The sequence below is a fragment of the Microtus pennsylvanicus genome, chromosome 3 (assembly GCF_037038515.1).
Source record: "Microtus pennsylvanicus isolate mMicPen1 chromosome 3, mMicPen1.hap1, whole genome shotgun sequence".
Classification (NCBI taxonomy): domain Eukaryota; kingdom Metazoa; phylum Chordata; class Mammalia; order Rodentia; family Cricetidae; genus Microtus; species Microtus pennsylvanicus.
This window is the reverse complement of record NC_134581.1, coordinates 85,317,355-85,334,527: the sequence shown is the minus strand read 5'-3', so window position 1 is coordinate 85,334,527 and position 17,173 is coordinate 85,317,355. Positions and strand designations below refer to the sequence as shown.

General features: G+C 46.0%; 1 protein-coding gene across 1 annotated transcript in view; it reads right to left on the bottom strand.

Moving 5' to 3' along the window:
- The window catches only part of Dcps (decapping enzyme, scavenger), a 44,109-nt gene that overhangs the window by 10,649 nt on the left and 16,287 nt on the right, over positions 1-17,173 (bottom strand). The window contains exon 3 of the mRNA XM_075966401.1: positions 2,525-2,670. Within this exon, the coding sequence (XP_075822516.1) occupies positions 2,525-2,670 (146 nt within the window). The remainder of the gene's footprint in view (positions 1-2,524; positions 2,671-17,173) is intronic.

Genomic DNA, 17,173 nt, shown 5'->3' with positions numbered 1-17,173 from the left:
TTTACATTTCTCTTACAACTCAAGGGAAGGCTTCCATGTGTGGACCCCATGTCTACAGTGGTTCCTCTTACAGCATCACCACTGCGCTCACACAGCCCACCAGTGGCCTGTGTCATTATCACTGCTGTCTGTCGGCATGCCCATCTTCCCGACAGACTTTAGACATTAGCTAGGGCTTGTCAGCTGGGAGCCTCCTTAAAGGCCTAGGGCACAGCAGATCCTCAGTAATACAGAGACTACTGCCAGTGACGCTAGAAGCTTATGCCAATCAAGATTTGGAAGAAAGGAGTCTGCTGAATTACTTTTGTTTGCAAGTGGAACTGGGTAATGGCGCACAATAAGGGAGTTACAAGACTCACATCAGTCAGACGAGGGTCTCTTCTCTTGAATCCCACATATACACAAATAGCCCCACAAAACTGATGGTCTGGAAGGTTCCTCTAGGACACTACAGAGAAGTTATCTAGGAACGTAGAGAGACACCTCCTTTCCACCAAAACAGAACAAATGCCAGGATGTCTTTTAAAAAAGGGGGCTGGGATGTAGCTCAGATGGTAGAGTGCATGCCTAGCAGTCCCCAGTACCATGTAAATTGAGTGTGGTCATATACATCTGTGGCCCTAGCATTCCGGGGAGTGGGGCAGCAGAGGCAGGAAGATCTGAAGCTCAAGCCCATCTTCTGCTACGTAATGAGTTTAAGGCCCGGACTACCTGACATCTTGTGTGATGGTTAGGTTTTCTTGTTGTTCGTTTTTGTTTTTCCGAGACAGAATTTCTCTGTGTAGTCCTGGCTGTCATGGAACTTGACCTGTAGACCAGGCTGGCCTCAAACTCAGAGAGCCTGGCTCTGCCACCTAAATGCTGGGATTAAAGGCGTGTGCCACCTCTGCGCGTTTGTTAGTTTTAATTGTCAACTTGACTTAACCGAACATCACCTGGAAAGATAAAGTCTCAATGAGGGCTTGCCTAGATCAGGTTACGGGCATGCCTGTAGGGCAGTGGTTCTGAACCTGTGAGTTGAGACTCCTAAGGTGTCTGATGACCCTTTCACAGGGGTCACACATCAGATATCCTGCATACCAGATATTTACATTATGATTCATCATAGTAGCAAAATTACAGTATGAGGTAGCGACGAATATTTTTATGGTTGGGGTCAGCACAACATGAGGAACCGTGTTAAAGGGTCGCAGCGTTAGGAAGGTTGAAGACCACTGATACAGGGAATCATCTCGATTGACTTAACTGATGTGGGAAAATTTAGTTTGAATGTGGACGGCAACATTCCCTGGTTTGGAGTCTCGGAATGTGTAAAAGCAGAAGGCTAGGTGGACACTAAGTACGCATGTATTCATTGTCTCCGCTCTTAACTATGGATGTGATATATAATCAGTTGTCTTGGCTCCTGACACTGACTTCCCCACAGTGGTGAACTATAATCTGGAATTGTAAGCTAAAATAACCCCACCCCAGGTAGCTTTTTATCAGGATATTTTAGTCACAGCAGCTGAAATGAAACTAGGACACCTTGTTTCAAATTTTAAAAAGGGGGAAAGAATGAAAGATTTTGAGCCAAGGGAACGGTGAGCAAATTCTGCTGGGGGGTGGTCATGACTGGACTTCACAGTCTTATACACTGGCAAGAAGGCTGTCAGTAGCTGGTCTCTCAGGGGAACTGCTTTCCTCGGGCACTGACAGTCTCCCCTTTCTTATTCTCTCTGAACTAACAGAACAGCATCCTCAAGCCTGGGGTCCACCCTTCCGAACTCTAGAGGAATGGCTACGAGCCTCCCATCTAAGAATACTCTCTCCCATGTACCGCGAGCATGGAAATGGCCGTAAAAAAGACCCAAAGAGAACATGAGTGAGCGATAACGAGAAGGAACCGGTGGATGCCAGTGAGTGGGCAAGGAAGTGACTCATCAATATGCATCCATCATATTTAACGGTGAGTATCCACATGGGGCCAATTCCAGGCAGAGGCTCTGGTTGGCACTTGGCCTAAACCGAAGACCTGCCAGGATCTCTGAGCTAAGCATCCTGTATCTGGCTCAGCCAAAGCACTCTGTCATCCTGTATACACAGGTCTATACCAAATACACACTGGGAACAACAGAGCAGTCTGCTGTGGAATGAATGCAAGGAGAGGGAGGGACAGGGAAGTTTTTGCTCTAAGACTTGTCTCCTGCCCTGCAGGAAAGACTAGGGAGAGGCTGGATCAAGGTCACCTAACCCAACAGAGGATTTTACCCACCCACAGATCTTTAGTGAGGACATATTCAGACTATACAGGACTACTGCAGAGCAGATAAAATTTCTCCAGATTCTCTGGAATCTGGATAAAACAGCAAGCAGCCCACACCAGGAGGCTCTACTCCACAGATCCAGCCCATGCTCCTCTTTGCAATCTCACAGGCACACATACTGGGCAAGCCCTAGGTCATCTCTGGGATGACCCCAACAAGTGCTTGCAAGAGAAACCAGCTACAGGATCAACAGTTTATGAGTCCTGGCAGTTAGTCACCTGGATGCTGAGGCTCTGGGACTCCAGGTGGGGTAAAGTGATGTTCCTGTAGTCATCTCCAGTCTCTCGGATCAGGCGGAGGTCCTGACGCATGTATTTTTGCAGGTGTTTCTCTGTGGCAGGGTACACCACAGTTGTCTTTATATCTACAATGACAGAGCGTAGTCTAATAAGAAAGAAGGACCATCAGATCATGAGCTGAGCCCCATTCCTTACAGAACAAGGCTTTTGCTGATGGCTCACTGGCCCCTCATGAAATTAACTATATCCACCCCCACCTCCATGTTCCAGGCACGGTGACCAGAGGTTTCTCACTTCTTACACGCAAATGTCTAAGAATGTGGCTTTCTGGATGCAAAGCTGCAAGTGTGGCTTGAAGCCCACTGGCTCTCTTAAGGAGGGGTAGCACAGCACAGCTCAGAGGCTCAGTGTAGACGACTCTGGAGCCAGGCTGTTTGGGCTCAAGGTCTGCCTCTCGGCGTGGGACTGTGGCCCTAAATTGGGAATTTGTACGCCCTGACTGCCCCATATATCAAATGAAGATAGCAACAGTTCTTATGTCACAACACTGGAAAAAGAACTGAGTTTATCACCCGAGAAGCACTTAGAACAATGTCTGCTGCTAGAACTCTTCATAAATGCTGGATGGGGTGCTTGTGGGACAGCTCAGGAGAAAAAGGCACATGATGCTAAGCTTGATGGGTTTAAAACCTGGGATCCACATGGTAGACAGAGAAAACCAACTCTTGCAAGTTGGTTTCTGACCTCTACACACACACACACACACACACACACATATATAAATAAAAAGCACTGGACGGTCAGTGCAGGCTTCTCAGGTGGCACCATCAATACTTTGGCTTGAATGGCTCTATAGTGCAAGGTACTGTGGCATGTCTACTGCAGAAGCAGCCCAGCCTCAGTGTGAAGGTCTCCTTCCTCTGTAACAACCAAAAGTCTCCAGGCATTTCCAAAACATCCTTTGGAACTTTTCAAGAGATTTTAGGTTTTCAAAGAGACTTTGGATTTTAAAAGAGATTTAATTTTAAAGTGTTTCAAACTGTAAAGAGTGTGGGAATTTTTAAGTTTGTAAACTGTTTTACACTGAAGTTTTACTAATATGCGGTTTGGAGATGAGTAAGAAAGGAAAGGTTAGTGTCAAGCTGACAAGGCATCAGCTGTGCTGGACGGTCTTATGTCAACCTGACACAAGCTAGAGTTATCTGAAAGAAGGGAACGTCAGTTTTGTTGCGTATATTTTTTTAAAGGCCCCCATAAGATCTGGCTGTAGGGCATTTTCTTAATTAGTGATTGATGGGGGAGGGCCCAGGTGGGATTATCCTTGGGCTGGGTTCTGTAAGAAAGCAGGCTGAGCAAACCATGGGGAACAAACCAGTAAGCAGCTCCCTCCATGGCCTCTGCATCAGCTACTGCCTCCAGGTTCCTGTCCTGACTTCCTTGTGATGTGAGAGTATAAGCCAAATGAACCCTTTCCTCCCTAACTTGCTTTTGGTCATGGTGTTTCATCACAGCAGTAGCGACCCTAACAAGGACACTGTTTGTCTATCTGTGTGTCTGTTTAATTGATACAGTCTCACTTTGTAACCCAGGCTTGCCTGGACATCACTGGGTAGATCAGGCTGGAGTCGAACATGTGGAGATCCTGCCTCTGTTCTAAGTTTTAATTAGCAAGAAATCCTGAGCCAGGTGTGAGGGCCCACGCCTTTAATCCCAGCACTCTGGAGGCAGAGACAGGCAGATCTCTGTGAGGCAGACTTCTATGCAGTCTGGCCTACATATTGAGTTCCAGCTCTTAACATAGAGAAACCTCATCTTGAAAAACCGAAACCCAAAGAAATCCAGTGATTTTCCTTAGCAGATTGTATTTGGATGCCCTGGTCTAGCACCAGCTGCCTATGGTTAAATCCTTCCCACTATTGCCAATAAAATCTGGCACAGCTGGTGCTTCAACAAAGATTGCCAGGGGAGGGAAGGATGGTGACCTGGGTGTTGCAAAATCAGTTGGATGTTTCCAAAGAGGCTCATATGCTCCCCCACTCCCCCATGTGGGATTCAGATGTGTTCTTCCAGGGAATACCTTTGCTGGAATACACTGGCTCTATACATCAGCACCCAGCTAAGAACCAGCAGTCTACACTTTCAGATTGGATCCTAGGACGCAGGTGGTTCTATGGCACTTTTGTGAATAAGACAAGAGAGTGGCAGGAACTCAGCTCTCATCCAGTGTGATGCTGGAGACTGCAGAAGCAAGACTGGAACAAAGGCTGCCTGTAGTGGTTTGAATGTGGTGCTTTGAATAGGGAGTGGCGCTATTAGGAGGTGTAGGAGGTGTGGCCCTGTTGGATGGAGTGTGTCAATGTGGGGATGGGCTTTGAGGTCTCTTTTGCACAAGCTTTCCTCAGTGTGACTTTCAGACCACTCTCTGTTGCCTTTAAGATGTAGGACTTTCAGCTACTTCATCCGTGTATTACCAGACTCCCTGCCATGATGATAATGGACTGAATCTCTGAACTATAAGCAAGCCACCCCAATTAAATGTCTTCTTTTAAAAGAATTGCCATGGTCATGGTGTCTCTTCACAGGAATAGAAACCCTAACTAAGACACCATCTTAGCCTAAAACTGGGTGTTCTTTCAAGACAGTGGCCCAATTCTTCTAAGCCAAGTCAGTAGACATACGCAGGTTACACACCAAGCACATGACTTCCAGTGAGCACCAAGCATCATATTCCATTACTCTGGGCAAGGTGGGGGGACCCAAACTTGGGTACCATAGCAACCAAATGGCTCACTTTTTCTGCTGGGTGACCCTGGGCATATAGCCTCCTACAGACTCATAAAGGGTGACCACAAAAGTTGCCCTCCAGCTGTTGTTAGCATTAAAGAAAGCATGTCATCTGGACCACCAGAGACATTAGCCCAACTCTCTGGACCTGACCCTGAAAAGAAGGCACAAAATCCTCACAACCTCTTGAAAAAAAAAAAAAAGACTCTTGCTTTTCACTCTTCATGACTCCCTCGTAACCTATGGTTAGACACCAAGCACATAAATTTCAAGAAGCAAGAGACTGCCTGAAACAGACTGAAGGGCACCATCCTGGAACCCGCAGGGGCCTCGAGGAAAAATACCATGGCATCTATAGTGCAAGGCAGAGAATGAAAACAGAGGCTTGAGGCCAAGCAGTCAAGTGTCAACCCTGAGTCTGCATTCCCTAGCTGTGTGACCAAGGGCAAGAGGCCAACCCTCTCTGTTACTACAAGCCTCGCCTATATAACCCGGGGGCAAGAACAGCAGCACATCCTGGCAGTATTAGTATGAGAACTACAGAGGTAAGTGGGTAGAAGACCTTTAGGAACTTACACACAGAAGGGCTAGACTGACAACAGTGTCTGCCTACCCATGTTTCTGCTGGGCTGTCAATGGCCCGAACAAGAGAGAGATGTGCCCTGGCATGAGAATTCTCTGAAAGTTGGGAAGAGATCCTGGAACAAAGGTGAGGTTGACACTGGAAAACAGCCTGACACTGTTGGCAGGGGACACATGGCCCTGGGCATATAGCCTAGGGCTCCTAGATGTTCCTGAGAGTGAGCCCTGGTCTGCCCAGGCTTGTCAAGAATCCAGCCCAGCCACCCAGGGTGCTAGGAGACAGGAATCTTACCAAGCCAGCCCTCACCTGCCTTCCACCCACCTCAGCACTGAGAACTCCAGAGGCATCGACCATCCTTCCCCAGAAGCTGCTGGAACCCCACAGGTTCTTGGAACCCTGCCTGCTAGTGCGAGGCTAAGGCCCGGTTACTTCATTCACCCCTCTTTCCTGCTGCCTCTGCTGAAGTCACCTACACTGCACTGACAAGTGCCTCTCTCTAGGCAACTTCCAGTGCCAGCCAGATCCTCCCAGCAGAGCATCCCTGAAGCTTCTTGGCCTCCGTTGGGGTTCAGGCCAGCTTGACAGCGGGGTCAAGTTCCAGGACCCTCCTTTGTCTATTCTCCCCTGACTTACTGCAGTTTTCCTGTCTACCTCTCCGTGAGAACGAGTCCAAAAAGAGATTTGCCTTATTTATTTTTACCATTTATTCCTAGCACCTTGCAAGCGGTAAGCACTCAGTAATAATCACTGCACAAATGGACACACAAGCTTGGCTTTTTCTGACTTTAAACCTTGGAAGGACATTTGTGTCCCAAATGGAATAAAGTCTCTTTGATTAAAAAAAAAAAATCAATGTTTCTTTCTCAATGCTGTTTTCCACTGGCAGCCTCCAAACCACCTCCAGAGTCTCACCTGCAGCTGAACTTCAGGAGTTTGGTCAAGGGTTGATGATCGGTAAACACACAAACGCCTATTAAAAATATGCTGGGGAACAGGAGACACCTGTGCAAGCTCTACATTTCCCATGGGTCACTCAATAATTACATGAGCAAACAATGCCCTCTCCTCAACCTCACCGCTAATGCAGACTCCAAATCAATCACCGAAACCCCAGCAAATCAAATCCCAAGAACATTTCCCATCACACGTGGCTTTAACACTCTCCCAAAAGTCGATGTTAAGGATGCAATGGTGCATGCTTGCAGCCCCTCCACTTGGGAGGCTGAGCCCAGGATTCTGAAGCCAGCGTGGACAATATAGAGAGATCCTGTCTCAGTAAACAAAAGAAATCCAAAATGTTTTTTTTAATTTTTTTAAATATTTATTTATTTATTATGTATACAATATTCTGTCTGTCTGTCTGTATGCCTTCAGGCCAGAAGAGGGCACCAGACCCCATTACAGATGGTTGTGAGCCACCATGTGGTTGCTGGGAATTGAACTCAGGACCTTTGGAAGAACAGGCAGTACTCTTAACCTCTGAGCCATCTCTCCAGCCCAAGAAATCCAAAATGTTAAGCTAGAAAAGAGAAAAGCTGCTGTATTGCTCCAGAGGAGACTAAATGGATGTAGCTGAGGGGGCTGCAATGGATCCTGTGTTGGACAAGAGCCCTGCTTTACACAGGGCACTGAAACAGTTAATAATGGACCCTACAACACGGAACAACTTTGCATAAGTGTGAAATCTGGGGGCATATTCTTCCAGAGGATCCAAGCTCATTCAATTTCCAGCACCCAGAGCCCGTGGCTCACAACTGCCTGTAAATGCCAGCTTTAGTGGGATCTGACTACTGTGGCCTCTGCAGGCGCGTGTGTGTGTGTGTGTGTGTGTGTGTGTGTGTGTGTGTGTGTGCATGCGCACGGATACACACACACACAAATACCTTAAAATAAAAATAGGAATTAAAAATATGAGATTTTCTGAAATTAACAGTTTGTCCATTTTCATACTGTATCTAAGTGAAGGGGTAAGCAAAGCAAAAGGAGACATAGGGAGGGCTCTGATCCTTTCCATTACTTTCCTGTAGGATGTTTTTGTTAGTCTTGTCCTACTTTTTTCAAGGTAAGTGCTTAAGGAGTCAATATCCTTTGGAACCTTGGCTCGAGTTACTAACAGATGCACCAGACTCCATGGTAAGCAAGTAAGTGTATTAACACATTTGCTTCTCACACGCAAACTGACTGGGGATTACAATGATCTCATTTTACATATGAGGAAATAGATGCAAAAGTTTGAGTAGTCCAAAGGCCCTGGCATCATAGTGGCAACCAGACGAAACTACTTGGGATCCTTCTCTGGCAAATGCCACCAAGCAAGTTTGCTTAAGGGATCACCTGCTCTTCTTGGCATGATCAATACCCCGCAATTCTTGCACCCCAATCCCTTCCTGTTTGTGTAGCGTGAGAAGTAACAAGGAATTCCTCAACCACACCCTCCTGCTGGCATCCTTAAATCCTCCAAAAGCCCACCCCTTGAACGTTCACAGTATAATAAATGATTCCATGGTACTCCTCACAAAGACTCCTGCATGTCATGTTTTGTTAAAGTTTGCTTTTTATGCTGTACTCAAGCTGCCCTTGCAGAGGCTGAATGAAGAGTCAAGCAGAGCTTGCTTCACAGTTTCTCACTATTCCCTGCTCCCTAGCCCTATAAAGGCACCACCAGGAACTCCACTCACCACGCTTTTGACTTTTCTCATTCCTACTTGACTTTCGAGATTTGCTATCACTGGACTGGCCGCTCTTTCTGGAAGACAAAATGTATCTCAGACTGGTCCTCTACCAACTGCATATGTGATGTGGGAAGTGTTGCTTTTATTGGTTAATAAATAAATCTGTTTCGGCCAGTGGCTTAGCAGAATAGGGCAAGATGGGAGTTCCGAGCACAGAAGAGGAGCGAGTAGGCAGAGTCAGAGAGAAGCCATGTAACCTCTGCCAGAGACAGACTCACCAAAACCTTGCCGGTAAGCCACAGCTACGTGGCAATACACAGATTAATAGAAATGGGTTAACTAAAGATATAAGAGCTAGCTAGAAATATGCTTAAGCTATTTGCCAAACAGTATTACAAATAATATGGTTTCTGTGTGATTATTTTGCGTCTGGGCGTCCGGAGACAAACATGCGGGCTTCCCCTACACATATGCACACACAAACACATGTCTAGCCACACATCTCCCAAGCCCCCTTCTCACTGTAGCAACATCAGTTTTTGGCAAACTGATATTCAATGCTACCATTGTTTTTCCTTATTAGCACAATTTCTAACATTCAAAAGTAGTAATTACTTTTTGACCTGGTTAATTTTCTGTTAAGATAACCACTTCAAGAGTTTGGTCAAGAGTCAATGATCGATAAACACACAAACATCTGTTAAAAGTATGTTGGGGAGCTGGGCGGTGGTTGAGCACCCCTTTAATCCCAGCACTCGGGAGGCAGAGGTAGGTGGATCTCTGAGTTCAAGGCCAGCCTGGTCTACAGAGCAAGTTCGAAGACAACCAAGGCTACACAGAGAAACCCTGTCTTGAAAAACAAAACAAAAATGCTGGAGAAGAGGAGACATGCAATCTCTGCATTTCCCACAGATCACTCAATGATATATAGGGGGGAATATATATATATATATATATCCCTCCTCAACCTCACTGCTAATGCAGACTCCAAATCCATCACAAAGAAACCGCAGGAAACCAAAACTGAGGGCCATTTCAAGACTCACTTTCCTGTTTACATAAATCTTCAGACATGTTAAAACTCATCAGGAACATGAGCAATGAATATATCTTCCTGGAGCCTCTGTCAAAGTCAAAGTACTACCATCCTGGTACTGTCTTCCCCTTTCCCTGGAACTGGGCATTAAAAACAGCCTTCTTCTTTGGTGATTATTTCCTTATTTTGCTGAAGCAGTGCTCAGGCAGAATTTAAAAGCACATATAGCAGGATATCATTCAGCCATTAAAAAGATAAAATTGGGCTGTGGGGGGTGGCCCTGGAGACATCTCAGCAATTAAGAGCACATTCTGTTCTTACAGAGGACCAGTTTGGTTCTCAGCACCCATTATCAGGCAACTCACAACTGTGTGTAATTCCAGCTCCACAGGATTTGATGCCCTCATCTCAACTCACCAGCACATGTCTATGTGCACAAACCCACACAGATAGAGACATTCACATAATTTAAAAAATGTAACTAGGGGCCTGTGGGATGGCTCTGGGAATAAGGGTACCTGAGGACCCACATGGTGGAAGGAGAAAACCAACCAGAAGCTGTCCCTGACTTCCATACGTGCCCTCTGGCACAACCATACACATACAAAACAACTTTTAATGTAATAAAAATTAAAAACAAAACAAGTGTTAAGGGCTGGGTATGGTATTACAGACCTTTAATCCTGGGATATGGGAGGCAAAGGCAGGCAGATCTCTGAGTCTGTGGTCCAAACAGGGATTTCCAGGACAGCCAGGATTACATAATGATACCCTGGGGGGGGGGTGGTCCTTAAACCTGGCTCATATGTGGCTCTATGGTTGTGTGCTTACCTAACATGCAAAAAGTCATGAATTTGATACCCCAGGAACACGCGCGCGCATGCACGCGCGCGCACACACACACACACACACACACACACACACACACACACACACACACACACGGCAGAACAGAGAACAGCTGTCCTCTCAGCTCCTCTGGAAAGCTAAGGCTAGAGTTATCTGAAAGAAATGCCTTTAAGAAAATGCCTCCAGGGCTGGAGAGATGGCTCAGAGGTTAAGAGCACTGGCTGCTCTTCCAAAGGTCCTGAGTTCAATTCCCAGCAACCACATGGTGGCTCAAGATCATCCATAATGAGATCTGGTGCTCTCTTCTGGCCTGCAGACAGAACAGTGTATATAAGTAATAAATAAATAAACATGAAAGAAAGAAAGAAAGAAAGAAAGAAAGAAAGAAAGAAAGAAAGAAAGAAAGAAAGAAAGAAAGAGGGAAGGAGGGAGGGAGGAAGGAAGGAAGGAAATGCCTCCAGAAGATCTGGTTGTAGGACATTTTCTTAATTAGTGATTGAAGCGGGAGGGCCCAGGTGGTATTATAACCCCTGGGCTAGTAGCCCTAGGTTCTATAAGGAAGGAGGCTGAGCAAGGCATGGGGAGCAAGCCAGTAAGCAGCACCCATTCATGGCTTCCATATAAGCCTGCCTCCAGGTTCCTGCCCGGTGTGAGTTCCTGTCTAGGCTTCCTTTGGTGGTGAACAGTGCTGTAGAAGTGTAAAATAAACCCTTTCCTCTCCAACTTGTTTTTGGTCATGGTGTTTTATCACAGTAACCCTAAGACAATATATTAAATACATGTGTGAGAGTGTCCTAAAGAAGCCCATTATTTTTATTAACATAGGTTAATAAAACTTTTCTTTTTTTTTTTGAAACACTGTCTTGCTATATAGCTCTGGATGGTTTGAAACTCACTTTGTAGACCAGGGTGGCCTTAAATTCAGATATCCACCTGCCCCTGGCTAGCATTAAAGGCAAGCACTAGCATGCCAGGTACAAAAATCTTTTAATACCAAAATCTACATCATATATACACTTCATTTACCATTAAAGAATCCCTGTTTTAGAAATACATGGAGTCAGTGGCATATGCAAATTAAAAGTAAAGAATTATTGTTGTGAGATATTTTTAATCACACTCCAGCCTGTCAGTAAAGTTTACCTTGAATCAGGGGGCAGAGCCAGTGATTAGCTGACTGGAATCAGCCACGGAGAAACCTGCAATATGAACAGAGAAGGTGCACAGGAAGGAAAGGGGCAGGGACTAGAGTTTGAGCTTCGTCTCCAGCCAAAAAGCAAGGTCAGCTGGTTGCTTCTCGGCTCCTCTGACCTAACAGGTTTTCACCCCCACATCTGACTTCCAAGTCTTTGTTGGTAAATAGAAAGACAGAGACTTAATTTAAACCTACATATCAGGGCTAAGGCTGGAGGACCAGAAGCCCCACTGGGCCGCAGACAAGAATTAAAATATTAGTAGCTTCATGTGAAGCCACTAAGCTGAGAGAAAAACATTATATTATTACTGTTGTTGTTAATTTGCGAAAATAATCTTGCTATGTGGCCCTGGTTGATCTAGAACTTGCTATGAAGGCCAGGCTGGCCTCAACCTTGCAGCAATCCTCCTGTCTCTGCCTTTCAAGTGTTAGGATTACTGGCCTGTGACACAACAGATGGTAGTTATTCCCCTTATTCTGCTATATTGGAGAATGAACCCAGACTCTCATGTACGGCAGATAAGCACTCTATCACTGAGTTATATCCCTTCACCAGCTCAATGTTTTTAAAGCTGATTTCTACTAGTCAAGGAAGAGAAAATGTATTTTGAACAGCTTCCCAGATAAAAGGATTAAAATGCCTCCTGTTACTATTGTTAAGAGTACAGGGGCTGGAGAAATGGCTCAGCGGTTAAGGGCACTGGCTACTGTTTCAGAGGACCCAGGTTCAATTCCCAGCACCCACATGGCAGCTCACACCTGTCTGTAACTCCAGTTCCAGGGGATCTGACATCTTTCCACAGTCATAAATGCAGGCAAGGCAGCAATGAATGTAAAATAAACATAAATTACATTAAAGAAGAGTATAGAACCATCAAATTTGTAAATCAGGCATCGTAGGTTATGTTTCTTTTTGCTGTACATAAAGCTGGATATCTTCATCAGCATGTTAAATGTAAACACGGAACATTGATCAGTCAAAACACTCCCAAGGCTTCCAAGTGCAGCATAGCCACCTGACTTGTGAGTCAGCCTGGGGCAGAGCAGAGAATCTGTATGTCTAACAAGTTCCCAGGTGGTCTGATGCTGCTGGCCCAGGACCACACATGGAGAACAACTGGGCAGAAGCACAAACTCAGGTTGCTTCCACAGCGATGGTGCAATGAGATAAATATGCAACTCGGAGAATCTCAAAATGTCTTTATCGTCACACTTCTGACAAATTCTAGGATGGAGGGCTGTAGAGATGGCTCAGAGGGCAGGGGTGCTTGCTGACAAATCTGACGACCTGAGTTTGATCCCAGAACCCACACGGTAAAAGGAGAGACGGACTCCAGACAATTGACCCGTGATCTTGTCTGTGGCACACCCGACCCTCTTCTACACACAAAGTAAGTATAAAGTGATAATGACAACAACCACAAAGCCAATCCAGGGGAGCTGGAGAAAGGCTCGGTGGTTAAGAGCATGTACTGCTCTAGAAGGGGACTAGAGTTAGATTCCCCACATCCTTGGTGGACAGCTTATAGCCACCTGTAATTCCAGCTCCAGGGGATCTGATGCCTCTGACCTCCGCCGGCACCTGCATTCATTTACACAGACACAGGCGCGCTAAATGAAACATTTTGAAAGAGAAAGAATTCTAAGAAGGAAAGCGGTAACTCGGAATCATAAGGCTGCTGTTGAGGAGTCTAAGCCTGTTCTGATTCTGTCGTGATCTGTTTCCATCTGTTCAATACCCAAGGTGCTACTCACATTGCTGGGCACTACACTGAGTTTATTTTCACCCATCCCGATAGCCAACTGCTGGGCTCTTTCTTCCTCTCTTTTTATGGGCGGGGGGTGGGGGTGGGGGATGATAACAGGGTTTTGATCTTAGAAGTCATCTTTCTTCTGGAATTCTCACTTGGATAGTTTATCCTCTGGGATTTGTCATCCAGATTTCTTCACTTTCCTCTCCCATTTTTTCTTGGGGCTGCTCAGTGGCAGAACACTTCACTAACAAGTTCAGGGTTCTGGGTTCAATCTCCACCACCCCCAAAAGGTGGCCAAAGAAAGATTGGGGGAGGGGATGACGTGACTTCATCTATTCTTCCAATTTTTTTAGATTTTGTTTCTGCTGTATTTTAATTTCTAACTCCCTCCCTCTTCTGATCTCCATGAGTACCAGGCAATCATGTAGTATGCATACACACATATTATAGGTAAAACACTCATTCACATCAAAATAAATAAAATGTTAAAAACCTTATTCTGAGTATTGTTTGATATAGCCCCATTTCCCAGACATTACTAATAGCTTTGGAAACTTTCCTTTCACTGTATAATTCTCTATTTCCTCTAAATTTTGTTTTACTTTTATCTATCTTTTTCAGCTGAGGCCTTACTTGGAGTTCTGGCCATTCTTGCCCATCCACTCATTCAGGTTTTTTTTTTTCTGTTTGTTTTGTTTTGTTTGTTTTTGTTTTTTGTTGTGTTTTTTGAGACAGAGTTTCTCTGTGAAACAGTCCTGGCTGTCCTGGAACTTGCTTCATAGACCAGGCTGGCCTCCAATTCACAGAGATCCGCCTTCCTCTGCCTCCTGCGTGCTGGGATTAAAGGTGTGCGCCACCACCATCCAGCCCACTCATTCAGTTTTAAGAGTGGAGCACCCCAAGGCTGATGGGTTTCTGCTGCCTGAGTAGCTCGCATATCTGTTAGGTCTGAGTGTCCTCCCTTTGTTTTCGAAGCTTGAAAATTTTGTTGTTTCCATCATGAGGCCTGTAACGCAATCTTAAGCACAGCTCCTCAGAGGCAGCAACTTTGCTGTGTGCTAGCATACCAGAGAAGATCCTAGGGAACCCAGGTGCTTTCATGTGCTAGGCCACAATCTACCTACAGAGCTGACCTGGATCAATACAGTGCAAAGAGAGAATGCATTACAAAGCACATACAACTGCATAACACACAGGCATCAAGAAGTCTGAAGGATACCCTCCAACACGTTGAGAGAGAACACCTACTGGCAGCAGACTTCCTTCAATAGAATCAAAAATTAAAAATCATTTTATTATTGCAGTTTTCCAAAACAAATGAATCACTATATAAGAATACATTTTAAAAAATACATCCCAGCAAGGCAGTGGTGGCGCACACCTTTAATCCCAGCACTTGGGAGACAGACTCAGGTGGATCTCTGTGAGTTTGAGACCAGCCTGGCTTACAAAGCAAATTCCAGAACAGTCAGGGATATACAGAGAAACTCTGTTTCAAAAAAACCAAAAAAAGTGACTGGAGAGATGGCTCAGTGGCTACTCTTCCAGAGAACCCAGGTTCAATTCCCAGCACCTACATAGCAGCTTACAACTGTCTGCAATCCAGTTCCAGTGAATCTGACATCTTCATACGGACATACATGAAGGCAAAACATCAATGTACATAACTTAAAAAAAAAAACAAAAAACAGTAAACAAACAAATAATCAGAAACAGAAAAATAAGTCATCCTTTTAAACAGTCCCAGAATTGCAAATTCAAAGCCAACTGGGCTACATAGCAAGACTCACCCTCAACAAAACAAAACAAAACCCAAACAAACAAACACACCACAGCCGTGCAATGGTGTTGCATGCCATTAATCTGCACTTGGGAGGCAGAGGCAGGTGGATTTCTGTGATTCCAGGCCAGCCTGTTCTACAGAGCAAGTTCCAAAGCTAGAAAGAAACCCTGTCTCAAACAAACAAACAAAAACACCACACCAAAAAAAATTTTTAAAAATGAAGGGTGTGGTAGTGTACACCTACAACCCAGCACTAGGAAGGTAGACACAGGAATACAAGTTCAAAGCTGAAATGGGCTACCCAGCAAGGCTCATGGCAAGTTAGACTATATATTGAGACCTGTCTCAAAACTACAGCAGTCTTAGAGAGGTTAAGGAATCTACCCAGGAAGGGTTGGGGTTAGAATCCAAGTCATCTGGCTCCTTTATGCAATACAGTCTTCTCATCCCACAGGACCACGCTCTTCCGTGCTATGGCCATGTTTTCCGAAAACAGCCCTATCAGACAGGAGAAACACGACAGTTTCAACCCGACTCCTAGACACAAAGACAGCTGTCACTAAACCAACAGACATGAGATGCCAGGGTGGACCAGACTGCAACCAGGGGGTGGCTGGTATTGGTCAAAGCGTAGAGAGAAGACTACCACTGTGCCTGCCTCACCATGATGTTTCCTGGGGAACATCCAAACCCAACTCCCCTCCTTGCTCGGATATGGTACACAGACTGTAGCCAGCTGTGACTGGGAAACAGGCCCTGGAGTATACAGAGTAGAACCGGAAAGGACCCTGCTCTAGCTGACTGTTCATGGCAACGACTGTGGACACAGTTACCATTTGTGACACCATGCCCCCTCGCCCGTTCCCCATCACTAATGAGAGCCCATGAGGATAAAGGCATGGGGTAGCGGTTGAGAAGTGAGCCAAGGGGTTGTGTTTCCAGCCCTTGGGCTCTGGCAGCAGCGTATTATCCACAGGAATGTTCCAGCAGTGGGAGGGCCACACTGATGCACCCCAGCTGAACAGCAGCGCACACAGCCCTTCTATCTGTGGCTCACATGAGCAGGCTACCGAGGCTCTGAATAGGTTGGTCCCACCTTGACTGCTAAGACCTTGTGGATCTCCTGCCTGGCCTTCTCCAGTAAATAAAGTCACCCTGTCTCCAAGCTGGACGCAGAAACCCATCTGCTCTCAGAGGTGGGAGACAGGGCTCTCCAGAAGAAAGTTAAGAGCAGCTGTCACGACACTGGCTGCCAAGGCTAGCTTAGCCAAATCCCCAGGAAAATGCTGCAGCACATGAACATGAAAACGCAGACCACAGACAGTCTGCTTTCCTTCCTATACACATGTTCAAACAAGGCTGCTTCCCCCGCCAAGCCCCGGACTTCGGCGGGATGAGGTCATTTCAATGGCTCTGTCTGTGGCTTTTGCTTTCCCTTCATTCTGATGAGCCAGTTTCCACTGATTTGACCCAGATGCAGCCCTGGGAGAGCAGAGAAGAGCAGGACTGGAGTGTGATGCCTACCTCTTCAAGAGCCCCCCTGAGCCAACCAGGCGAGGGAATGCACAACCCAGCAGGCCCATAAGGCACTAGGTCACAGGACTCCTGAAGGAAGCCTTCAGGAGTGGCAGGTGGGAGGCCACCTGCTGGATCTGTATTCACATTCCTCACTTAGAAGTCTCCTGGCTGGATCAGAGGCTGGCTGCAGGTCACAGGCTTGGGTGGGGTACCACCATTCTGCACTTTGGGCTGCTGGAAGTACTTCAGGTGGAGGATTAAAGACACCTCCACGTGAAGGATAAACTTGGCTGAGGGCGGGGCTGTATCCTGCAGGAACTTCAGGTGCTAATGAGCTGTCTCTGTGAAAGAGCAGGGAGGCTGCTGGAAACAGAGGGGAGGCAGAAGCTGACTTTAGCAAGACCATCAGCAAGACTGTAGCCAACTCCTCCCTAATAACAAAACCCCTAGGTGT